The 27926-nt window shown below is 39.9% G+C and overlaps 1 protein-coding gene across 1 annotated transcript in view; it reads right to left on the bottom strand.

The window, feature by feature from the left end:
* Positions 1-24384: 24384 nt before the first annotated feature.
* Positions 24385-27926, bottom strand: part of si:dkey-215k6.1 (transmembrane protein 132C) — a 345761-nt gene continuing 342219 nt past the window's right edge. The window contains exon 16 of the mRNA XM_061729571.1: positions 24385-27483. Coding sequence (XP_061585555.1) covers positions 26868-27483 — 616 coding nt within the window. The 3' untranslated portion in view covers positions 24385-26867. The remainder of the gene's footprint in view (positions 27484-27926) is intronic.

The raw sequence follows: 27926 nt of genomic DNA, 5'->3' as shown, positions 1-27926 counted from the left end.
CACACACACACACACACACACACACACACACACACACACACACACACACACACACACACACACACAGGCCTGACAGCTGTCAATCACATGGCTCTGAAAAGTCAGATAGTCACGGACTGACTTGATTCAGCTTAAATACAAAAAAAAACCATAACTGGTCTAAAATTACACAATCTATTTAGATAGATATAGACACAGCGGTCTATACCATCATTTCTGAGCTCTATAACAGAGAATAGACTCGGCGGTCTAGTTGACAACAACACAAAGCTCATTCAAATAGGCAGGTGTTCAAGAATACCAAAACATTCTGATAAATAAATTATTTAAGAAGGTTACACTGACTCACCAACGGTAGTTGACTCTCCCATAACGCAAAATAATCCAGGTAACGTGGAAAACGGGGTAACATTCAAAACTTTGTACAAATTTAGTCCTCTTTTAAACTTTAGCGCTAATCTCCTTCACGGCAAATTTGCTGTGACTGTTAAGGCTGATTTATGGTACCGCGTTACACAAACGTAGCGCCTACGGCGAAGGTTGCGCGTCGCCGCATAACCTCGCCGTAGACTGCGCCGTACCCTATGGCGTATGCTCTGCGTCGATTTAACGCAGAACCATAACTCAGGCTTTACAGCCAATCCGCATTGGCTGACAACCCTGATGCGTTCAGGACAGTTGTAAATTAAGTAATTAATTATTATAGCCTACAATTTATGATGATATATGAATTGCACATATATTTATTGATATGCACAGACTAGCACACATTTAGGTCTGTAATGGAACGTGACTGTTGATATTTAGGGAAAAAAAAAAACGAAAAAAAAAAAAGCGGCCCATAGCGCGAGGCCCCGTGTGGCCCTGTGTGGATGGACCAAACGTGGTCTGGAGACAAGACAGTTGGGTTTCCAAGTCTTGTTATGCAGTCGCCTTTCACCAATCAGTCATATAGTGTGAACACCATGACGACATCAAAACTAAAATACAGCAAGATGTATCGTCTGAACAGCACAGGAATCTGCCAACACTGACAATCATGTACTCTGAATCTGCTTAAATGCAGCAGAACGCAAACAAATATTTGCACATCGCTTTGTTAGTTAGATAGTTGTCTCCTGTTTCATCCTGAGCTGCATGAGGAACATGTTCCCCCACAGCTCTGATGTTGTGTGAGCATCACTGGATTGTTTTTTTCCTTTTTGTTCCTAATCCAGCAATTTCTTCTTTTTCTTTCTTTTTTTGTGGGGGGGTGAAGAGTTGATTGCTTTTTGCTACCTTTTTTTTCTTCCATTCAGCACGTTTTGTTCTGTTTGTGATTTCAGACCTGAGACCTCCAAATAAATCCATTTCTTTTCGTCCACTTCACTGAGCATCTCAGTTTCACATACAGCAAAACTGCTTTTTCTTTGTTGTTGCTCTCATTGTCATTTCTATTAAGTTATGGTTGACTAATGTTTGTATGCGTAAATGATTAGCTAATTAGAGTTTTAACATTCATTCATGTCTAAACATGGGAGAAGAAAGCAGCCTTCATGATGTTTATGCAACTGTTGCTATTTAAAACAGAACCGTTTTTATGGATGGTTAAACTACTGTATGTGTTGTCACTTTTTTTTTCTTTGTGTATACAGTTTAACTCATAAAACTAAACTAAACTATATGCATTTGGGCCTTGTGGTTTTCCAGAACATGAAGATAGAAGGCAGTTCACATTGTTGCAATAAAAATTGACATTTTCTATATCACTGCTTCTATCTCATTTATAAATGCCTTATAAGGCATAGATAGTCCTCACTTTAGATGGGCTGTCGTGAAACACTTAATTAATGAGTAATAACTACCTTAATACATCGTTCATTGAGTATGAATAAGTGTTTATAAAACATGTATTAACACTCTAACCATGTACAAATGTACGATATATATGTATGTTGTATGTATAAATGTACATACAAATGGTTTGTATATAATTTACTTAGACATTCTAAATGATCTTATGAATCATTAACAGACATATAATACTTATTTATAAATGATGAACCTATCATTTACAAAGTATGAGAATCCAGCTATACAAATGATAAATTCATGATCAATTAAGCATTTTACTAATGCTTAATAGTGTATAGTTGTAAGGTTTATAACTGTGTTTATTAATGCTTAGTAATGTATGAATAATGATTTACTAATGATGAATTCATGATCAATTAAGCATTTACTGATGCTTAACTAATACTTAACTAATGCTTAATAGTGTGTAGTTATTATAAAGTGTTACCGATATTTTGACCATATAAATACAATAAGGCTGCATTTTTCTACAAATCAAAAAACCTCAATGTCAACTCAGAGCAAATTTGATGTGAAAAATGCGAGGGGGAGTGGAGAAGAGCACAATGTATGGTTGTATCTGAAATGACCTCCTATTCCCCGTACGTACATGGCACTGCTGGTCACTATTTTGCAGTGCTGGTGAGGAGGAAGTGGGGGTTCTGTATATGGTTCTATAAAGAAAACTCACTAGCAAGACCAACTTTGGACACTGTTTTGATAGCGCTGTTTGTTTTGCATAAATGCCACCATACAGATACCCCAGGCCCCCATCCCACCCCATGGTGCATGAGATAATGTGGCACAGCCTCCAAGTGCTCGCTACCCAGGAAAAGTTGGAACGGAAGATGATTCATTGTCTACAATCTCCTGTGAAATATTTATTTGCATCAATATGTCATTAGTAATGTTTTGTTGCACTAGCTGCTTCTTTAATATTGGGACTTCATCTCCTCATTGTATCTACATTGTGTTCTCTTCTCTTTTAAGTTATTGCCACTTGTGTTTAAATGGAATGACTAATAAAAAGAATTATATTTATATGTATATTTACAGAGCAGCAAAACAAAGGAAGCGAGAGAGGAGCCTTCCATGTACACAAACGTACCCAAAACCACGATACACCCACCACGCAGAGCATCGCTTTTCTATGTCCAGGCTAAAGGATGGATGGCTGTGGGACTCCGGTGAAATACAACCTGGCTGTGAATGTAAATAAGGCTTACAGTATCAAAGGCACACAGCAAACCTGTAGGGAAGATGAGAGGGGGGGAGAAAATCAGTGTTGAGAAAAGTCAAGCACAGCAAAGAAAAGTAATTTTCACAAAAAATGCTCAGGGATCTCACACACACACACACACACACACACACACACACACACACACACACACACACACACACACACTCAGAGATGTGGACTCACACAGAGACATGTATGGGCCAAAGTTGAAATTGGTCCATACATACCTACACAAGTTCAGAATGCACCTGCAGCACAAGACCACAAAGCTCTGCACCTGCAACATGCACTTTCTTGTTAAGATGCTGCCAGTCCCCCCGGAGGAATTTGCATGCTTGAAATTAACGCTTTCTTAAAGTGCTCAAATGAAAACACATTCTGGGATAAAACTGGAGTAAGGGAAGCTTCTCTACAGCAACGGTTGGAGTGACTGAGCTGACAGTTTCCAGACTATATTGTTAACTCTTTATCATACTGTTACTGTACGTCTTCGTATATAACACATGTAGCGTACAAAAGCCAGAGTACAAGGATTGACAGTTTAAAAAGTAGGCACCTAGCCGAAATGTAGAGATTCTGGAATAAATGGCAATTACTATTAATATTCTAAAAACATTAAAATGTGCTCAATTGATGGCAGAATATGCTGTATAATTTAAAGAGATGGTTGTCTCAAAATGTTACAAAATTATGCCAAGACAAACTCCTTTAAAGAGGAATTTTGTGCAGTGACCAGAAGAGGGCGATTCTGAGATTGACAATTGTAATGAATTTGCACAGTGAGAGTGTTCTGATTTACACACGAAGCATCAAGTAAGAATAATCCTAAACGAAATAAGAAAACATTAGTTTCCTTCTTCACACATCATGGAGAGACAGCAAGAGAAGAGTGAGCAGCAGTCTGTTACACTTTATTGCTGATTTCTGCTTAAAGAACATAAAATGCATTTCAAACGGAGCACTGATATTTTAACATCTTTCTTTTTCATGTATGTCAGTTTCACCAAGCAATAATACAAGCCGGGGGAAGTCATGACAGAAAAATGATTGTGACATCTGTGGAAAACAGTAAAAAATAAAAACAATATTTTTTAATGTGTCAAAGATGCAGTTAAGCGCAGAAAGTTTATATTTCTTCAAACAACTTTTAGTACTTTATCGGTTGTGTTGTTTTTGTTTGCTTATGACAGTGACAAAATTCCTGGGAAGGTAGTTTTTGCAGTGTTTTGTTCTGCTGTTGCACTAAAGTAAAGGTGAAGTAAGGTAAAGTAACCATGACAAACATAGCTGTGTTTGTGTTAAAAACGAATTAAAACGCACTGATGCTCTCTTCTTGGTTGACTGATTGTTGACAGAATGACCTCTTCAAGGTATTTGACTAATCTATTGAGTGTTTAATGCCAGGCACATTTGGATTGTCCAAGAATAAAATGTGATTAATGTGACGATTGTCACCTTTAAACTACAACGTGCTTCAGATCAAATGCAAGCATTGCCTTGTGAAGAGCAGTAAAGGTTTAAATCCTAAGAATATTTCAACCCTCAAATTGAACTGTCAAAATAGTTACATTTTTCATGTCCAAAGGGAAATTATTCTGTTGCAATGTAAACTAAGACTAAATACGAAGGAAAACAATTACATTAGCTAACAAACTGTTGTAAAGTGAAGTATTAACAATATCTTTCTGTGTGAACTCTCCAGCAATCTCCAGATATTTGGTTTGTAGCCTGTCAACAACTGATGTGGTGACTTCACAAGCAATTGTGGTGGGTAGTACAAGAGAAATCTCTCATTAGGAAACATGGATGGAAACTCAAAGCCACGAGTTCAATATCTGGAGTGCAGAGACCCTCCGTCACAGTGAAGGGTAATTTATGCTTCTACGTCAAACCAAAAACAAATATTTGCCACAGTTCATAAACCCCGCCACAGCTTTGCATATTTCTCTTTTTTCCACTTCTTCTACTACTTAGTACCTTTTCTATAGAGATGGCAAGATAATGATGCTGTAATTACTCTAAAAGTTCCTTTTTCTCAATGTTTATCAGTTTCTACTCACATATGATGCTTCCCTCCTAATTTATATGTAACTCATGGTACAGTTTATACGAAAGGTTTGCTAACCCTAATAAATAATGGAGGCTATTTTGTGTGTTTGGTTCCTATTTGACAACATGAAATGTTCCGGTTATGGCTGTAAAAGCACGAAATCAAAGCCTGTAAACCTCCATAATTTCCCATAGATTCTACCCCCACACAAATCTATTTGCAGTGTCCCATCGGGTCTGAGAAAGCCAGCCTGTTTCCCGCACTCTGCCAAGAAATGGGACAGGACCATGAACCACTGTTTCACACAGAGGTCAGATCGCTTCCTTGGGATAAAGCAAAGAGATTTGTGTTTTCATGACAGATTGTGGTTGCGCTCGCACTGACCATCTGATTGACCCCAAGTGGGTACCTTGCCTTGCATATTTCTCAGGCATTTCCAACAAACTGATCTGCTCTTATATAAAGCCTTTTTAACCTTGTCTCAGTTTTTCAAAGTGCTTTACAGTGTTTCACATTTAGCTATTCACACAGACATTTGTGCAGCCCTATATGCAGCCTAATATATATACAGTGGGGAGAACAAGTATTTGATACATTTTGCAGGTTTTCCCACTTGAAAAGCATGTAGAAGTCTGTAATTTTTATCATAGGTACTCTTCAACTGTGAGTGACAGAATCTAAAAAAAATCCAGAAAATCACATTGTATGATTTTTAAGTAATTAATTTGTATTTTATTGCATGACATAAGTATTTGATCACCTGTCAACCAGTAAGACTTGCGGCTCTCACAGACCTGTTAGTTCTTCTTTAAGAAGCCTCCTGTTCTCCACTCATTACCTGTATTAACTGCACCTGTTTGAACTTGTTACCTGTATAAAAGACACCTGTCCACACACTCAATCAAACAAACTCCAACCTCTCCACAATGGCCAAGACCAGAGAGCTGTGTAAGGACATCAGGGATAAAATTGTAGACCTGCACAAGGCTGGGATGGGCTACAGGATAGGACATACAGGACAGGAATTACTTAAAAATCATACAATGTTATTTTCTGGATTTTTTTTTTTAGATTCTGCCACTCACAGTTGAAGAGTACCTATGATAAAAATTACAGACTTCTACATGCTTTTCAAGTGGGAAAACCTGCAAAATCGGCAGTGTATTAAATACTTGTTCTCCCCACTGTATATGTGTATATATATATATATATATATATATATATATATATATATATATATATATATATATATATATATATATATATATTACACATACACACACACACACATACTGTATATACACATATATATGTATGTATGTATGTATGCCTTCTTAAGCCTTTTTTTTTCCTACAATCATGCCATGACTGACATAAATTAGAAGGTGAGGGGTTCCAGCATCCAAGATGTGGTCACATACACTGCAAAAACTCAAAATCTTACCAGGAATATTTGTCTTATTTCTAGTTAAAATGTCTCATTTTAGTCAAAAAATCTCATTACTGATTCATTACCAGAAAAATAACTTATTTGACAATTTTCACCTGTTTCAAGTAAATTTTCACTTGAAATAAGTAGAAAAATCTGCCAGTGGGACAAGATTTATCTTCTCATTACAAGCAAAAAAATCTTGTTCCACTGGCAGATTTTTCTACTTATTTTAAGTGAAAATCTACTTGAAACAGATTAAAATTGTTGTTTTTGCCAGTGATGAGTCTTGTTTTAAGTGTAATGAGATTTTTTTGTTACTAAAAATGAGACATTTTAAAGGAGCTTGAGGCCGGATTGTGGCAAGATTTATGAAAAAGATCCGTATACATTTCAAGTTTTCTAGTAATAATGTCAGATGAAGCGTTCCAAACCCAAAAGAATGAGCCCTCTAGTGTATCTCTCCGTTGCCTTGAACAGGCTGTGTGCTGCAAAATGTGCTGCAATTCGGTCCCGAATTTCCCGCGCTGGGCTGCGGATGTGACGTCACATGACGCTGCATGCACGTTCTCCCCGTTCTCCCGTGCCGGCTTCACTGTTGGCTGCAGTACCCCCGACGGCCGTCGTGGTGAAGGGTGGCGCTAGAGAGTCTCATTTCTTAAAAGGAGCCTCAAGCTCCTTTAACTAGAAATAAGACAAATATTCTTGTTAAGATTTGGAGTTTTTGCAGTGTAGGGGATCCACCCTGAGCTATGGCAACTGTATGTCCACCTGCAGCATCAAATGTGGTCACAGCATATTTTCAAACCCTTCTGCCATGATTACACTTTTGGCTTTCAGGAAACCTTTGCTCTGACTGTTGTTAATGAATGCTATCTACCTTCAACCAGAACCTTATTATGTGCGATGTGACAGTTAAGTAAAATTAATATGTGCATTAATTGTCATGTGAAAAAGCATATTTATGAAAGAAAAACAACCAAAACAGAAATTGTGAAAGTAGCCCTTTTTCATTGCTAATGATAGAGCTTTGGAGGTGACTGCACATCAACAGTAAACGTGAAAAGCTTCTGTACAGAAATGAGTCGACACATTAAATACTTACCTATAAAAATGGGCTAGCAAATATATACGTATAAAACATGATGTGGAAGCTGAGAGTGACTTCAGAGCAGGAGGTGTGAGTTAAAACGTGGCTTTCTGTGTACAAATGATTGCACTGGTTATCAGTCAAGAATGTAATTGAACATTAATATAGTTTATAGTGGTAGCTTTATGAGGGGCCTTGTTGGTATGCTACTTTTGAATTGAATGAGTTTAAACTGCAAAAATAAAATTAAGGAAGTATTTTTGAATCGTGGTATAGATTTGTGCTTAGCCCTTTTGTGTTTACAACAATATCTTTGCTCTTATCGTCCTATCTGATACTTTTTGTTGTTGGATTGCTTGTCTTCTATTTTGTTCTGTAATTAAATCTCCATTTGTCATAAGTAAAGAAGAGTGAATGGATGAGGAGCCATTTAGGGCTCTAACTCTGACTGATCGTGTCATACATCACATACATACGCATGCATATGCTCACATGGCTCAGGTCCATTTGACTGTGCACAGTGTTTCCACCTAACTTATTAGTAAAGGCCGGAATAAACACACACTGACACGCGGGCATGCGGTCATAAATCAAGGCAGACTTTGTCAGATTCTTAATAGGGGAGGTGGGACAGATGGTGCAGTGGAGTTGGCTGATCTGGCTGAAACTGAGGTGTGTGTGTGTGTGTGCTTGCGTACCTGCGTGCTACAGAGAGGAGACATGGTGTTTTATACCAGCACAACTTTGTGGCTCAATCCAGCCCTCTTAAACAGCTGGAGAAGTTGCTCGTATTTTTAGCTTGTGTATGCAGTTATATGCACTAAGATTTAGGAGTTAACCTTCCTCCTTAACAACTTCTTGTTTTTTTTTTCATCATTTTTGTAAATGTATAAGATGAGCCAGTGACTAACCGGCAGATAAACTAACTGTAATGCTGATTTGGATTTAAGGATGATGCATGTTGGTACATTTTCTTTTGCAGTTGCATCTAACACATGCAGGTGTGTATTTATAAGTGTAAGAATAAGGGGAAGGTCACAGAAAAAGCTTATTCCATAAATTATATCAGTTACTTTTATGCTCAGGTATGAAAGTAAAACATTGTTATAAAGTCAAGGTCAAGATCAAATGTATTTTTCTAGCACATTTAACGACAACAAAGTTGACCAAAGTGCTTTACAATCAAACAAAACGTGTGCATTACAAGCAGCCAAGAATTGATAAAAAAGCATTTAAGCATTTATTGCATTTAAGATGCAATAAAATCAAAATAGCAGCACTGTGTGTGTCATACTCTACTCAGAACTGAAAGCCAAAGGAAAGAAACATGTTTTTTTGTCTGAGCAATGCAAATATGATTATGAGCTTCTCAACAGGCGTGCAGAACCGGACATGACACCTGTGCAAATATCCAATCAGAAAATACTTCATCATTTTGAATACTTATTTATTGATTATTAATTTGGAATTCAGTTAAGTAATCTATATTTTTGTTATATCCCAATTAACTTCTGATAATCAAAACGATTTAATATCTCTTCCGGTGACAAACCTGCTCCTGTGTAAAACTACACTTGCCAGTTGAAAGAAATATATGTGGTAAGACGCACTTAAGTGCTTATTTGTGAGTGCGCAGCCTTGACCAATGGCATGCGTCGCCAGCCTATTTAAGGGGAGGTGATGGCGAACCCGGAAAGAAAGCGCGACTCTTCGCCCCCGCCCACTGCGGGTTCCGGTCGGTTCCTGTCTCGTTCCTCATCCACCTGTGGCTTTGGCCGGCTCGTGTCAGAAGCGGATCTTGTGGCAAGAATTCATGCAACTGCACGTCCGTCGTTCAGCGTCCTTTCAGTCGGTCGCAGCTGCGCCTTCTGAGGATGATTGGCTCGCTGGGAGCGTCTGCAGCGCAGACGACTCGTGAAATGCAGCGAGCTGCTTTAGAATAAACTAACTAGCCTTACATCACCTGGTATGTGTCTTTTTTTTATGAATCCCGATCTTGTTGAAGTTATTAGTGGCATCAATCAAGTGTTTTGTACGTCCTGATAGGTGTTGCTGGTTTTTTGCCCCACTGCCGTTCTTGCCAGCGTTCTACGGGAAAAACCCAGAGCCGTGGTCTGGCTGGACTGACGCGGCCGCTCATGTGAAGAGGCTGCAAGACCTTCGAGCATCCAAGACTTTTTGATACACTTAGTTTTTAGCTTGTGTGCGTGCGTGTGTGTGTGTGTGTGTTTGGAGCGTGGTGTGAGGGATATTCTTCTTTTGGGTTAATTTGTGTCCTTTTTGTTGCCCCTGCTTTAAACCTATTGGCAGGAGGTCCATTTGTATAACCGCAGATAACCAATAAGGTTTTTGGGCCGGGTTTATTGTGTTTTTCTTTCCATATCTGTTATTTGTTTTGGGGCTCGAGAGCTTTTTGAGTTCGTGCGTGGTTGGTAACCACATTGGCTAATTTCTTTATTTTTCTTTCTATTACTTTTGTGCTGTTTTGTATGTTTGTTCATCTCCTAATACCCTTTTTTTTGGTTTCTTTGCTTTCCAGGTGCTGAGCGTCCGCGGCAGGGTGGCAAGCCAATCCTTGGGTGATGGTGCTTTATTTTCCGTGTGTGTGAATTTCACGTATGCTTAGTTTTCCTTAGTTTGCTGTGCCTCTTGATTTTTATTATCCTACGTTTGCAGTTCTTGGTTTATTTAACTTACTTTTGGTTTATAGTTAGTGTGACACGTGTGTCTGCATGGTGTGAATCTCTGGACCATTGATCCATTCCTTTGGTAACCCCCCCCTGCTGGTGGGCCTCAGCCCTATCATTAGCGAGGATCCCCTCATCCCTGCCCCAAAATACGGGGATGTGATTGTGTCATATATTGTATTGTTTTAAAAGGAATCCTGGTTTTTATAGAAATTAAATAAAATAAGAATTTGTATTTGCACAACCGTTTCTCTGGTGTATTAGTCATCCGTTTAAAATCTTACGTGCGCCCTTAAGGCGTCTAAGGCCACATATACACATCCACTTGGATAATTAATCAAGTATACATGTAGAACAATCTCAACAATTCAAAATTACAACAGTGACATAGTGTTCTCGGTGTACATGGAACTGCGGGACTTAATGTGTATTAGTTCCCTGTACAACCAGACAGCATGGACTGAAACAGGTCAACATTTATGACTGGAACTTTAAAAAAAGCACATCTAGACTGTGATTCATGACTCCAGATACTCACATTGGTGCCATCTGTTTCTGTAATCGGCCAACTGACCATTCGTCACACGCTTTAAAGGATAATAACCAGTTGTTTCGATCATATGGGTATATTTTATGTGCAACTAAAGCACTCTTACAAAAAAAAGGGTTAAAATAAAAGGGATATTTTCCCTGACATTCAAAACAGAAACCAGATACTTGCTGTTTATTTACCGAGAATTGTATTAGAAAAGCTTGTACATGTGCCTATTCATATACTGTACGTGCCTCTCACCCTGCGGTAGCTGGAACAGGCTCCAGCAAAACCCTCATGACCCTAAGTAGGACAAAGTGGGTGTGGAAAAATGAATGGCTAGCTGTGGTAATTCATGCAATCATCCAGCCAATCACCTGGCTGCGTGTACCAGTTTATGAACTCATAACGATGCCAGTCAGGAGCTTTCATTAATGCGTCCGTGGTTTTCACAGCATCACAGGAGTGCCACCAAGAAGACATGGAGTGTAATGTCAAAGGAGAAGACTGGTTACCGCTGAATGAAACACAACGGCAATTACTATAAAATGAATGCTCTTTGAATTGTACCTGTATAGCACATGTTTTAAAACCAAGCAGGGACATAACAAAAGACTTGATCATAATTTTGCTGGAGTAATTCTTTCAAACACTTGTCCACACATCAGTGGATGCCGATTTGACAAGCATGGCTTTGGTTTTTCAATTTATCTCGAAGTTGAAGTGCCAGCCTTGTGATTTATGGACAAACCTCTCTGCTGCCAGAGCTGATGCCACCTGACTTAAAGAGAACCTGCAGTATCAAACCAACTGATGTGAACAATTACCTCCAGTGGCCATCTGTTCCAGGCTCAACATGCCAACTGAGAATAGGGACACACCCACCAACCTGCCTAATCTGTCTCTGCATGTTTCTGTCTGCAATACTTTGGTCTGTATGGCAACACTTTGGTAACTGTTTAGAATGGTACTTTAAGAGAGCTGTGTATAAACCTCTATGACCTGAAGCAACATTAGAAAGAAGAGTGGACTGCAACTCCTCCTCCATAATAAAGAGTCTGATAACATTAAGTTATTGCTGATTAAGGTGCTTCTACAAGCTCTCAAATCAAGAGGTTCACTTACAGTAGCTTTGAATACACTGTTATTACATTTTGGCTTAGTTTTAGTTGAATAAATAGGAAAATGGCATGATTTGTCACACGCTGTTGTTCATCAAAGGTTGTATTGGAATCATTTGAAGACTTGGTAGGAATAGTATGAGTTTTATGTCCAGATACATAAAACCTTCAAACTGAAAGAAGGTGTACTTTCTTTTTCATATGACTGTACATACTCTCCATTGATTTGTAGTAAAGCTTAAAACTCACAAACTTACTGCCCTGTATTTCTCTCTTAGTGCTCTGTAGCGCTTTTTAATTCTTTCTCGGTCGCTCTCTCGCTTACACATACACATGCACTCAGGGACTTGGCATGCATAGCAGCAGTCATTTTTCTTGTTAATGTAGCGTGTCGAATTTGCAGGGCGGTGGCTTGCAAATGAAAGGTTGCACGTCTCACTCGCTTGGCAATATGTATTTGATAAGCGCTGTAAATCAACTTGTGTAGCAGAGCAGAGCCTGCAGGGGCAGACAAAACACATGTCAATGGAGAGAAGCTCTAAATTGTTGTAAAATACTGTATGGGCATGAAGAAGTGGAAACGTGTTAGAGAGGAGGAAGCCATAACAGACTCACAACGTGGACTTTCATAGTGAAGGAAAGCTTTTGTAAGAAAAATCGATGTTTTCTGTCAAAACAATAATTGCAACAAGAAAGTGTAATAAGTACTGAGTGTTTACGGATATTAAAGAACTAGTTTAAAAGCTTACAATACATTGATAACATGCACAGACATTAGGGTGTGAATATCTTAGTCCGATTAGTTTGGTATTTGTAACTGGAAAACTATGTTTCTGAGGGACCACTTCTGTACTGTGGGAGGGTAAAACATGATTCAGGCATATCCAAGTAGGCACACACCTTCAACTTGTGCACAAATGTGGTTTCACAAGTTCAAAGCTGCAATAACCATGTGCTTGGCCCTTCCTGTGTGTTCTAAGCTACTCAAAAAAAACACTTTGTCGTCAGCGTGTCTTCTAGACTGTGTCCTCATTTGATTGGATAATTGTGCCTCACATTCCACACTAGCAGCAAATTGGTATTGGCAATTTAAACCAAAATCGGTGGTAAGAAATGGAAGAACTGCCGGAGATTTATGTTAAGAAATTAAAAAAGAACACCCTGTTGAGATCTGGTATTTTCATCCATCCTGAGTGATTTTATGACAGGTGGACATTTCTAAACATCCGTTAACACCTGACATTTATATGCATCTCCACATGCATCTCTAACTGTAACTCCCTCATCCTGGATGCAAATAAACAAGGACATAATTTCTAGCTTTTTAACAATAAGAGGGAGGGATAGCTTCACTGATTGTCCATAGTTACCTGCCTAATCACCAGGTAAAATAACTAAAAGAAGTCGACCAGACAGTGGTCCTTAAGGGCAGGAATTTGACAATCCTGACTTAGACAAAAGACAATAAACAGGTCCTGCAGGACCTGCACTCCAATGAGGAGCTCAAGTCTCCTCCTTACTTGGCACAGTAACAGTAATACCAGTGTAAAGATTGAAGTACCATACCACTGTCTATTTGAACATCAACAAGACATAGGTGTAAACAATCAGGGCAGATGGGAACAAGGGTAGTGAATACAAAACTAAAACATAAGGACATGGGATTTCAAAATAAAACAGGACATAAATACAAAAAGCATGACAAAACCGTGACAGAAACCCACAACTGTGACAATTTGTTTCTTTGCAAATACTGATGATAGTAGTTTTTATACATGGGTGTCTGTCTTGCATACATTACTGGATCCCGAGGGAAAACGGGGGCAAAACTGCTAATAGTCATGATATTGCAATAAAACCTTTATAGATTTATAAAAAAAAAGTGAAAAGAGACTTTTAGTTAGCCCCAAGATGATGCTGCCATCCCATCAAGTGGTAGGAAAATGGTGCCTCACCAACGCTGTCTATAGTAAAAATGGGGTGCTGTTGACCTCGACTACGGATGTAGGAAAACCTCAAGTACCCCTTTTACACCAAGCTGGTTCCAGGGCTGGTGCTAGTGCTGGAGCTAGAGCCGGTTCGCGGTTGGTTCTTAAGTAAGAACCGTTTGCTTCTACACAGCTGGTGTTGGCCTGGAGCTGGCCAGAGAGCCACGTCATTACGTTACTGTATACGTCACCACCACTCCCCCTTGTTTTCATCCCCACCCTGATCAGGAAGCTGAGAGCCAAAAGCTGTTTTAATTTCAGCTGTAGCGCTGTTAATATGGCACTTTATTAAGTTTCAATATTTTTTCAGGTAAAGTAACCTTTAAGATCCCCAACCTGGGCTCAGTTTATCCAAATAACGCCTGTTATTTGAAATTTGACTCGAGAGCCGGCAGCCCCGGGGCACAGCAGCTCCTCAGCCGGCTCAACCTGCGCTGTCTTCCCGGGGGAGAAGACTGCAGCTCTGTTGAGAATTACGCTGGATGAAATAAATCATTTAGGAAGATAAATGTTGGTTTAATAGATGAAATCTATCAGTTGTAGCTACGCCTGTTAAGAAATTACGGTGCGTGTCGCCGTGTACACCAACGCAGAGCCTAGGCTCTGCGTTGGTGTAACGCGGAACCAGAACCGCGGGCTGGGAGCGGGCTGGGCGGCGTCCCCGCTGGCCGGGAACCCGCCAATCGAGTGGCAGCCTCGCGTCCAAGCGTCCCAGGGCTGGAACGCTCCCCCGCGAGCTCAGACGCGAGGCTGCCGCTCCATCGGCGGGCACGGAGCCCGCCGATGTTACTGTTGATGGATTGTATCGGAGACCACTGCTGCTTCTGTTTTACATCCATTATTAAATAAATGGATGTAATAATAAAAGAGTCTGCTAACTTAACCACCGTCTTCAACGCTACGTTGTTTAAAAACGGCGCTCTTCCGTGTTTATTCTGCTTTGGTTGTTCAGTAACACCGTCCCCAGCCCCGCCCCCAGCCCCCGACGTAAAGCGGTTGTAACGCTGGCCCAGCTCAAAACTGGTGCTACAGTAGCACCAGTTTTGAGAGCCAGGAGCCGGTGCTTAGCCTGTGTAAAACCAAAGAACTGGTGCTAAGTCTGGCTCTAGCCCAGAACCAGCCCTGGAACCAGCTTGGTGTAAAAGGGGTAAAGGATCTTCTCAATCCTGCCCATACATCCTCCACAGAGGACAGTTATAGGGCTTACATAACACTGGAGCTGAAGTCACAGAAGTGATTAAAAAGCTGCATGGTGGCTCCGGGAATGAAGATCGCCCTAAGTTCATCAAAACACTGGGCGTTGTGTGGGGCTGTCTTGGTTGGGACATCTACAACGGGTCTGTTGCAAAGGGCCATTCAGTCCCCATACAAATTGTGGGTAGTGATAGAAAGAATAAGATTGCTAGAATTAATGAGTTTCCTTCACAGGGTTACTGGACTCCCCCTTAGCAGAAAGGGTGAGGAAGTTAGTTGAGAGGTACTACAAGTGGAGCTGCTGTTACTCAACATTGAGAGGAATCCAGTAAGCTGATACGAGCAACTGGTTAGGATGTCTTCTGGTTCCCTCCTAGGGGAGGTGCTGTAGGGATGTCTGACCGGGAGAAGACCATGGACATGGGTGTGTGGCGGACCCAAATGCAGCACAACGGACCGGAGTGTTCAGTAAAAGTCTTTCTTAAAGTCAATCGCACAGCAGGCAATAGAGCAGAGTTCAGTCCTCAGGATCGTGGTAATGCTCAGAGTGGCAGAGAGCAAATACCAGAAAACAGCTGGTGTGAGCGCTGAGTAGATCTGGAAGCCGGAACACAGGACCTGAAACGCTGGTCAGTCAGAGGAAACGCCAGGCAGCCCAGGGAGCAGGCAAACAGAAACCAGAGACGCTCAGGCAGAACTTGTGGTTGGGGACAGAAGGCTGAGGTGATTACCAGGACGGAGACAGGTGAACAGGTCGGGGACAGGTAGGGTCAGCAACAGGTGATCAGTCCGGGGAAAACAATGGAAAGTCAGGCATGACACGAGAACAATCTGGCAGTGGAGTGCTAAAGTAAAAGCCCAGGGCTGATTGCAGATGTGGAGGAGGTGTGGGGGATAGGAGAAACCATAGTGGTATGAGGAGGCGGAGTTGGCAGGTGAGTGAGGCAGGTATGGAGCTGGAATGGATGTGACAACCTCAAGGACCTCAAAGACCTTGGACATGCTCCGGATATTGTATTTCTCATTTGGCTTGGGAATGCCTTGGTGGTCTCTTGGAACAGCTGGAATAGTTGTTAGTTGAGAGGTCTGAGGCTTTCTGCCTAGGCTGATGTACCCCTGACCTTATCCCAACTAAGCAGACGCTAATGGATGGATGAATGGGCATTCAGTTGCAAGAAGAAAAAAAACAAAGTAGAAAAAAATACTACATTTACTTAACCTGTGAAGTTAAATAAGTAAATATTGGTACTTGTTATGCCCCAGTCTAGGGGTGCCTAGGACACAACATGATAAGGCCGCATCTTCCCCAAGTAGCCACAAACAAGATTCAATATAAAAGGAAGTGATTTATTTACACAAAAGTAAATTAACATATAACTAGGTTGAAAAGTAACTGAAACTGAGCTACTAGGCTTCGGGGTGGACTAAGGCCAAAACCAACAAACAAAAGGGTCCTGTCTTGGGAATAGGTAGCTGACCTGTCAAACAAAAGAAAACAAATGACACAAGGCTTACCTCCCTAACTAAGATAAACAGGAGAAAATGAGGTTAACAAAATTGGCAGCCCACCCTTACTACTCACAAGTAACTAATTTCAAAACAGATTCCAAAGTTCTAAGCAAAAGGTGAGGCCGGTTGGGAGAGGAGGAGGATGAGAGTCTGCAGCCCGCTTGCAGCCCCCTGGTGGCCGCCATCTTGGCTCCTTATATATTAGGTGGTTGTCGGTTTCAACCAATCACCGCCCAGGGCATGGAACCTTCCCACCAATGACTGCACGGCTGTGGCACACCTCTATCTGCATATTAAATTAACACAAGAAAATCACAGGGCACACACACACACACACACACACACACACACACACACACACACACACACACACACACACACACACACACACACACACACACACACACACACACACACACACACACACAAGACAGACTACAAAAATACGACCACAGTCATAACAGTACTGTACACACTTTCTCTGAGACCTGGACATATTTACCTATACACTGAACCAGGACTGGAAAGCATGCATGTGTTTTGTGTGTGTACAGAAATTATAGGGGGGAAAAAAGCCTTTTCTTTTTTTTCCTAACTAGTCCAGGTGGCTTTGTTCCTTGTGGTTATTTGTGGTCCATGCCAGCAAAATAAATAAAAAGAAAGCAGAGAAAGTGTATTTACCTTAATGGACAAAAGCACTATGGGTCTATTTTGACAGGGTGAAGATAATACTGTCATTACCGGGCCTTCTCCAAAATAACTATACTATTATAACAACAACAACAGATAGTGCCATCATAACATATAAATATACCCCAAACACAAACCTACAAAGAAAAACATGCTTACACAAGAAGTAATGTAAAAATATCTAATATAAATTAGCTTTGGTCTTGCAATCTTCCAGATTACTGTGACTCCAGTTCCAATTTAGCCGTAGATGATTTTACAACATGCAACAGTAACTGTTGTTGGATGAGCTGGGTCCTCATAAGGACAGAAGACAACACAGGCTCTCAGATGCATTTTGACATCAGAGCGGTAGATGAAAATGGGGTGATATTTGGAGAAATGGCCTCAGAGGCTCTACCTCTATATGACCCTTCTATTACTCAAGAAGAGTAATAAAGGGTCTGGATATGGACCAGTGCTCTTCTTCTTCTTCCATGATTATTCTTACCGAGGTGTAAAATACATTTCAATGCAGCTTCCATGTAGTAACATGTATTTTGATAGACGTATACTGACCGAGACTGATCTACAAACTGAGCCTCAAGGGCAAAATCTGTCATTTGTGATGAAATAAATATTTTCTTTTTCTTTTCTATATGTCTTTTTTTGTCTGGATTGCAGACAGGACAGATAAACACAAACACTCTGAGTCTATGAGCCAAAAGATTCTGATCTACATTTTTGTAGCACCAATACCCTGATATGTGCCTGTCGGGGTCGCGCAGATTTTTTTAATCCAATAATTGTGTGATCAGTGAAATATGAAGTTCTATTTGAATTTTTTTTTTTTTTTAAGAATGATTTAAGTTAGGGTTTGTATCTTTATTATGTAATAAGTGCATATAAAATAGTGATATAATAAATTAAAAAATAATTATTTTTCTTTGTGGTTCATTAACAACCATGAACCAGGGTTGTATCAGTGACCAACATTCACCACCACGAACCACTCCAAGCAACAAATGGGCAGTTGGACGTGCACATATTATATTGCTGAATATTGCTGTATATTGTCACCAGTGGCAAAGCGTTGGTCTCAGTAAGAGGGGGCGGAGCATTCTCGATGATAGTCATTTTACCATTCAACAACACCTCATCCTACCCATCAAACAACACAAATTCTCACTTTTATTGAGCCAAGCAAGCCTATATGCCTCAGAAATCAGAGCAAAGTCATAAACTTGTTTTGAAGAACACACACACACACACACACACACACACACACACACACACACACACACACACACACACACACACACACACACACACACACACACACACACACACACACACACACATATACAGCCTGACAGATGTCAATCTCACAGCGTCGGCTGTACATGGCGCTGAAAACTCAGATAGACAGTCACGGCCGGGCTGAATCAGATCCATCTTTGATACAGGTTAAATATAAAATAAACACAACTGGTCTAAAATTACACAATCTATTCAGATAGAACTTGCACAATTGGTGGCTGACTAAATACTTTTTTGCTCCACTGTATATATTCACACACACACACAGAAATTATTTCGTCGTCGTCATCGAGAACAACCGTGTAGATATGTCTTCACCCTTGTGTTAAAAGGATTTATGTTAAATTTCTGGCTGCAACGGTGGACTGTGTTCTTTGGCTATTTTCCAAGGTTCTCTGGCGTCCATGTGACTATATTGATCTTGGTGGCATTATGGTTTCTCATGCAGTGCGGCATTAGGGCTCAAAGGTCACAGGCATCCAGCAGTGACTTCGGGACTTGGCCTTTACACACAAGGATTTTTTTAAGACTCCCTGAATCAAATTACAAAACTATGTAGATGTGGATGAATGGAGTTTGGCACAAAATGTTCAGCAACAATTTGTCTTTTGCTGGAAAATCTAAACCATTGGAACATAGCTATTGCTTAAAAAAAAAAAAAATAAAAAATAAAGCTTTTAATGCAGTTACATAAAGATTGTCGATTTATGGATGTAACATTTGCAATATTAAAAAAAATGCATCTCTGAAGCTTTGTGGTTGTGATTATTTTACTACTTTTTCTTAAATCTAGTTTTTCCATTTTATTCCAAACTGAGTTTAATGATTATGAAATTATCCCTGAACAGAATGGAGTGGATATGGAAAGGGATTTCATGATTGTTTTTTTTAGGTTCCTGCAAGATTTGATCTTTGACACAATATCAATATCAAGTAAATACAGGGCTAATATCAGAAATACTGATCCCCATGACCCTAAACAGGAATAAAAGGGTATAGATAATTGCCAATAGGGGGGGTGAGATACACTTGCAGTTCCTTAAGGTTCAGTATGTTGTGGGGCTATCTTGACACACCTTTTTTCATGAGCAGGTTGATTTCCCTGTAACAATTGGGGGGTATTTAATCCGCAGGGGTCAGACTGGGGCCAGATATTTTCTTCTTTTCAAGCAGCAAGCCTTTATAGTCCCTGGTTCCCAATCCTTCAGTTCTGTGAAATATTTTTCTGAGAAAGGTAACACAAATACCCTCACCTACAGTACCTCTCAAGCTCCATTAGAAAATAAAGGTGTTGCTAAACAGCCTGCTGCTTTGATGTCAGTAGTCATGAAATGTTTGAATGGTTTGCGCTGGCCCACCTGGAGAGCATCACCGTACACTTACTAGGTCCCAACAGTTTGCATACAGGTCAAGCAGGTCAGCGGAGGATGCAGTAAACATGGTACTGCACTTCATCCTCCAACACCTTGACTGCCCAGGGACCTACACAAGAATCATATTTGTAATTTTCTTCTGCAAAATGTCTTAGCTCCCCAGTCCCAGTGGCTCACCAGGCAGGGAAAGGTTGGGGAGGTTGGATAAAGCTGCTTAAAGCAGGATCTCAAGAACTGTCTGTATATGTACAGATCCTGGATGGGACAATGTTACCATATATGACGCATATGGTCTTGCCATGCACCTGGAGGCTGGTGCCAGAAGAGGAAATTCTCTATAACACACAGAAAAAGAAAAAAAACATCAATGCAGCTATGGTCAACCGTGCCATGGGGAGCTTCAAAGAAAATGTGGGCCAACTAACACGGAAAGTAGATGACATTGCACAGGCGAAAGAGATGGGTCCAATGAAATGGAGAAAAAGAAACACTGCTACTGTTATGAGAGAGCCTGGTGATACTGTGGTAGCTCAGGTGGAGGACTGATTTCACAAGAGTGATCACCTTATAGCAACACAGCTTGTGGACTGCACACTTTTCAGCACATTCAGCAATTAAGTTCCAAGTGCTGAACTGAAATCACTGCAGAGAATCCTGCTGCACTCACTGCTGCAGCTGATTCCAAACCTCCAAGATGCCTTATTTGAGACTGTGTCACTGCTAAAAAAAAAAAAAAGTCATCATCACAACACCAATGAGTCAGAGAGAAACTTTTGAACATTGAAAAGGATCAAGACATTTACAAGAAACACATCGGGCAGCAGAGGTTAAATGCACTGGCTTCACTATCCATTAAAAGTGAATTCATTCATTAATTACTGGATTTTGACAGAAGTTTGAGAAGTTTGCCCATATGAAAAATTAATTAGCATCTTTTCAAAAAATGAGCAACATAGTAAGTGACAATTTTTAATAACCCATTTATTTGTTATGCAGTAAAAACTGTTGAAACCTCTTACACAAACCTGATTTAATATGAACCCTGTTTATATTAATGGCATTCCTAGTGTGCGCCTTTGGTGCCTCTTTTATGTGGCTTATTTCAGAGTGTCCTCCAGGATAATTTGAATCTCTGGCGGAGGGTTTGTAAATGTGTGCAAATATAGCTTATGTTTATATGGATCCAGTCATACAATATCATTTACATTTTATATCATCTGAAAAAAAAAGATCATAATTCTGAAGGCATGGCAGCTTTTATTTTCGCATGGCGGTGCGCCACGATCATTTACATGTAGCCGTAGCCCTGCATTTGATATTGAGCAAATTTGGGTTGTAGGCAGAATCACAGAAAAATGAGAGGCTACATATAACTCCGTATTCTATTAGGCCCCACTGGACTTTTCATACCAGACGCCCCCAGAGCAGGGCTCCCCTTACCTGCCTTTAGTCTTTGACACAAGACAAAAACAAGCTTAACCTACCTAAAAGGCACAAGAATGTTGCAGTAGGGGGCAGACAGGAGAAGAAAGGGAGGGAAAAACCAAGCAAGCAAGCAAACGTAAGAACCCCCAGTAACACAGGAGAGAGACATACATGCATACATACATAGACAGAAGGAAAATAAATACTACTAGGGTAATCACTTAAGTGGGTGCAGGTGTGGATATAGTGAATAGGGAGCAGGTGCTGAGCACCAATCTGGAGGTTTATTTGAAAAAAACATTGGGGATTTCTGGGAGGTAAATAACAGAATGATTTCAAAAGAGCTTGGCCTTCTTAAAGAGCTGCAGAAATACCAATGCTAGGATCAGAGATGCATGGGACCATGATGGTGATTTTCAACTCATTCCTGGATTTGAAATTTGAATTTTTTGAAACAACACACTTCAAAACTGTGAAGAAAGAAAAAAAAAAGACCCTAGCCTAGGTTACCATCGTTGCTGGTGGATCGCGACGCCTTCCCAAAATTAACTTTCAAATAACTCCAAAATGTACTTACCTACAGGCTGTTATATAAATAACAATGGAAGTTACAACAAGGTTTTGGGGGTGCTGCACTTTGCTAAAATGCAGTTCTTTTTATGTATGTATCTGCTTATAAAATTGTTAGATATCATATTACAGTCTTTACTTGTTGTTTTCAGGTTAATCTTGTCACTTCAGCTGAGTTAAGAAGCTCAGTTAGACTAGTGGGGCTTTGTCTTACTGAGTGTACAGAGAAAGAGACCAGTGTTTAACCTCTTCAAGTCTCGCTTTGGCAGCTCATTCCAAAAATGTACTCGAGTTCCTTTAGCTGGATTTATTTGTTTATTCATTTTTTTAATTTTGTGTGCCAACACACCTTTAAAACAGCAAGAAAATCAATACGGTTGGTGTTTTGAATGAAACAGATTGATCAACAGAACATTTGTAAAAGACAATGAAACAAGCTGTCAGTTTTTGGTTATGGATCTTTATTGGCTTCCATGAACCATGTTTAAATAATGACAATAATGAAAAGAGAAAAAAATCAAACTTTTTGTACCTCCTTACTTGTACGTACAGTTGCTGCAGTATGCTTCTTTCTGCTCTAACTACACAACAGCCTAACACCTCTATATGAAATGAAACCATTTTACTTATGACTGATACTCTATTTCAGTCATACCAAGTCACTGTAGATCCACTCCTCACCCTTTGATTTTTTTATTCTTTGTGATTTTTAAAACTGCCTATTCACAAAACAGTTTTGCGAGAGTTGTTTAGAGGGATCCTTGTTAGAAAACATTTTAGACATTAGTTTGGAAACAAGTGTTGGGACATGTGACCTTGCAAACTTGAGATTGTAAGGTTGAATATTCATTTCCCTTGAGTGTTATTGCAAGGTATGGTCTTAGGGAAGACGTACAGTGACTAAGAATGCTGAAAACTGAAATAAAAACTCCTATCATTTTTCTGTCAGAAAAAATTAAGAAGCATCATAAATGCATACCCTCTGTGGACACGGGCTAACAAGGATCTATAACAAAACTGAACGACAATATGTAACGTTAGTCTAGCCTCCACCTCCAGAGCACGTTTCTCATCAGATTTATGTTTTTATAAAACTGGCCCGAAAGAGCTGTAAAAGTATATAAATGAAAGAGCTACTGTATATCAGTTGAATATGACCATGTTTCTATAGAAAGTGAAGACCCAGCTCATACAAAGCATCCATCTGTCTTTGATTATTTTCATGGTAGAACCAAATTAGAACAAATTAACATGTTAAATTCAGCCTGCTGACCATTCTGCATAATCTGACAGTTGCAACAGTAACAATGAAGCCAAATATTTAAGCTTTTAAACCAATCTCCACTACTTTGCTCTTCGGAAATGCCAAGGCTCAGCAGTAGTTGGGCAAGTAAGCAGAAAACTGTTGTCCTCACTGACAGTTGTGGCTACATACAGTACCTCTGCCCTACTTTTGGTAACAAATAAAGGCTTAACAACCTCAAAATAACCCCCCCCACCCATCCACTAATTTCTTTCCCCTTTCCGTTTACACCCAAACTGTTTTAGAATTAAAAACACGTTGAATTATAAAGTGTGATTAAACTCACAGCATGTTAAGAGTCAAAAGGCTTTTCATCTGAGAGCTTTGCTACACTTGAACCTGAGGTGAGTATTAACTCACACCCACTTATCCATTCCGTTTGATCACAGCAGATTTGTATTTATATTAAGTTAGATACAGTAATGTGTCCAAAACATAAAATATATTTGTTATCAGTCAAAATATCTATTGCTTTGGTGGAGGCTACACAGCCTAGACGTGTTCCCCTAACTGGAATCGGTCTTTCCAGCTTCTGACCCGGCATTAAAAGGTGTTCTGAGAGATGTGGCCATCATTTTGTCCTGGACAGTTTCAGATTGGCTCACTCGGAAGAATTTGAAGGTGGTCTGGGGCGCTTGTGTCCGCATCCTCTTCATATTCTGAAAAAAAAAAAAGCATTCTGGGATGGATTCAGGGACTAACTTCATCAGCTTAGGTTATGACTCATCAGCTTAGGCTGTGACTCTCTTTGCTCTTTAAGTTTGTGCCTTTTCTTGTGTTATATACAGGACTGTCTCACAAATTAGAATATTGTGATAAAGTCCTTTATTTTCTGTAATGCAAAAATGTCATACATTCTGGATTCATTACAAATCAACTGAAATATTGCAAGCCTTTTATTATTTTAATATTGCTGATCATGGCTTACAGCTTAAGAAAACTCAAATATCCTATCTCAAAAAATTAGAATATTCTGGGAATCTTAATCTTAAGCTGTAAACCATAATCAGCAATATTAAAATAATAAAAGTTGATTTGTAATGAATCCAGAATGTGTGACATTTTTGTTTTTTTAATTGCATTACAGAAAATAAAGAACTTTATCACAATATTCTAATTTTCTGAGACAGTCCTGTACATCCTGATTAGTGTTGTGTACTATATATATATCCTTTTGTGTGTTGCAGACCGTCATCTCGTTATTTCAGGCTGCTGCCTTTGGTAATCAAAAATAGCAACAGTTTTGGTGTCAGCAAGTATAAATTAAGTGCAGGCTTATTTGCACATAGATCCAGTTTGGAAACACTTTAGTCCTGGTTTTGAGCACACACTTTAAGCGCTGGACACTTGTAGTCAGATCTCTCAGGACACATTTTAAAGTGAGGTCTGAATGAGGCCACTTTAAGTCCTTTTCACAGTCGTTGCTGTTTCAGACCTGATAATCTGAGTTATGATTTCAGTGTGCAACATTATGTTTGTTGATTAACAAATTATTAAAGATAGAACTGATTTTTTGAGACTCCAGAATCTCCAATAATTTTTTTTTTTTGACTAGCCAACTCATAAACACGATAACTCTTTGTTCTGTTTTCTTTCTGAAATGGTTGTCTAAAATCACCGTTCTAATGTCCAGTGTGATGCTTTGATGAATTGCCTCCAATTTTTTACATCTCAGTATGGAGGAAAACGGATTCCTACCCTGTACAAAGACAAGAATTTATTCAATACTTGAAACAAAGACAGGAACATCTTTAGAAAAAGAACCAGTGAGATCACTTTCACATTGTTGCGGTAGATAGTATTTTGTACCATATTTGCACTGTAAAACGTACAAAATATCACTACGTTGTTGGCTAGTGACCTGCAATCTTATTCACAAGAACTTTGAAGCATGTTTATTTATTTACAACATACAGTGTACTCTGAAACAGTAACACATTTATAAATAAATATTGCAATCTTAACAATCTTACAGTCCTCCTTTTTTTATTGTCGGTTCGTCGTGACTCGTCACCTGAGCTTAACGAAGGTGAGGAAACATTGACGTAATATGTCCTCCTTCACGTATTCTATGTGCTATCATTCACCGGGTCAATTATGTTAGGTCTTTGTCCTCAGCCTTTCTGTCCTTCCTCACCCTCTCAAATGTCAATTTAAATAAATAAAGTACCTAAGAAAGAGGAAAAAAAAAATGAATCATATATTCTTACTCTTAATAAATCTCTAAAATAAAAAGCTACAATTTAATATTTTCCTAAATGAGGAAAAAAATAACAAGGGAGAAACATAATAAACTTTTTATCAAAAGTATTAACAAAAGGAGAAAAATATATTTAACGTTCAGCAGATGTTTCTTGAACACATATCTCTTCGTTAGATATTAATTCCACTTCCATTAATTCTGCAATGTCAGTCATCATTTCCTGGCCGTTTCGTTGCTCACACGGTGGATTTTGTTTTAATTAATCCTCATTATTAAAGTGTTCAGTCGGGCTTTCCGAAGCTCAAGCAGCTTCCTTCTCATGCGAGACACCTCGGTCCTTCCCCCGTTAGTTTACAGCCAGTATTCCGCTGTGTGTTGTAGTTCGCAAAGCTCCTACTGCTGTCCAGTCACAGATGAGGAGAGAGGTGAGGGCATCTCCAGATTGATTCTGAATACAGGGAGAAAGCAGCCAAGGTCCAGGAAATAGAAACTAAGCCTCAACGGTGGCTGGTGTCCTTTTCCTTTTTTGTAATTGTGCAAGAATAAATGCCTCTGTTCTGGATCAAAGGGAGAAACGGTCTTCTTCAACGGCGCGTTCCCTTTCAAGCTTTCAGCACTGCAGTTTGAGCAAGACTGCCTGAATTAAGAGCTGGCCAGCCCAAACTTCTGCCTGAAAAAGGACGGAATTTTCTAGTTGAGTACTTGGAATAAATACATCTTTTACAATTGAAATGTTTCTTCTGAGTAATACCAAAAGAAAATGCTTCTGTTTGTCAGAGAATTCAGTGATTCTTTGGGTAACCACTCAGGAGACTTGATAGTTCATTGAAAGGTGTATATATTAAAACTAGACCAATAAGTATTTGACAGCCAACAATGGGAATATATCATATGACGAGTTCCCACTGTCTTTGTTTAAATGTGTAATGGCTTAATAAAGGTTTTCCAATAAAACACCCTGCATGTTTAACATATGAATACAGTGATTTTTTTTTCTTCTAATCTTTCTGGTTTTCTGAAATTAAAAATTCATAACCAATGATGACCATTATTGATTGTTACACTTACATTTTCACAATAAGTGATACAAGATGAACTCATAATATTACTTGTTTGCTACTATTACTTTTAGTGTGAGCTAGTGATGACTTTCCATCGCCTAAGGGGGAGCTAAATGTAAGCATCCCCTAAACCATCTATTCAATAATATTCCTCTCATTCTCCCTCCATTAATCCATTGCAAAGGCATTAAAGGTGAATTGTACTCATTGTCCATTCTCCCTCCTGCACTCATCCTCTGCCTCTCTATTTTGCAGTTTCTTTCTCATCAGTCACAGATTGTCTTGTAGCCTCTCCATGTAGGTTCTGATTTCAGACTGACCCATGTCCATATCCTGGCACACCCACTTGATGTCATCCTCATTACCGCTGGTCACCAGGACTGAGGAGTTGCTGTACGGCCCACCGCCGCCAGAATTTTCATTGGGCATGATGGTGGCGAAAGATGTGAATTTGACACGTTTGCGTTTGGCAGCTGCAGCTGCAGCCGTGGCTCGGGGGGAATTATTCAGATGCTCAGTTTGGCCGGTGACATCTTTACCACCTGCGGTAATTGCTGAAAGGCACTGATGATGCGGTTCTGGAACAGATCTTGGCAAGGTTTGTCCATGGGTGATGCCCCTGTGTCCGCCTGCGCCGCTGCTCCTGCTAATGGTGCCCATGCCCGTGCCAACACCCATCACCAAGGTGTTTCCAGCCCCGTTCAGGAGGTACTTGTTCTCCTCGTATCCTCCCTCGCTCCGGTCGATGATGGTGGTGCACTCATCGGGCAGCCCGCCCTGACATTGGTCGGCTAGAAGGTCTGCCTCGTTGCCGAGCCACACCCAGTCATGGGCGTGGTTCATGTTCCCTCCGGCCTCCAGCACAGGGACCTGCTTGTGACGGTATCTGCAATGACATTTAGTTGAGAAAATAGGCATACTTTATTAGCAGTGTTGTGCTAGTTACTGAAAAATAGTTACCGTTACTAGTTACTTAAAAGTAATGCGTGAAGTAACTTTTCAGTTTCTTTAAATAAAAACATTATTTTAAATGCTCCCATTAATCCCCTCTAGCCTTCATTTCAGCAGGTACTGTATGGATTTACATTGTGCATCGTGTTCTGCATTCTAAACAGTCCCCCCACTTCTTCACTTCCTGTGTCAATAACGTTGGTTGCTTAGCAACAAGCTGAGAACGGCCAATGAGCTTCAGCAGCAGCTCAAGAATGGGACCCTTTGATGAATCGTTCATTACAGTCTCAGATATAACCAATGGCGGCATGTCGGTTTATAAGAATCTTTTTCCCCAGAAGAAAAAAGAGCGACAACAACGACCCATAACTATTTTCT

This window comes from Cololabis saira, chromosome 9 (assembly GCF_033807715.1).
Source record: "Cololabis saira isolate AMF1-May2022 chromosome 9, fColSai1.1, whole genome shotgun sequence".
In the NCBI taxonomy this organism is placed as follows: Eukaryota; Metazoa; Chordata; class Actinopteri; order Beloniformes; family Belonidae; genus Cololabis; species Cololabis saira.
This window is presented reverse-complemented; position numbering and strand designations above follow the sequence as displayed.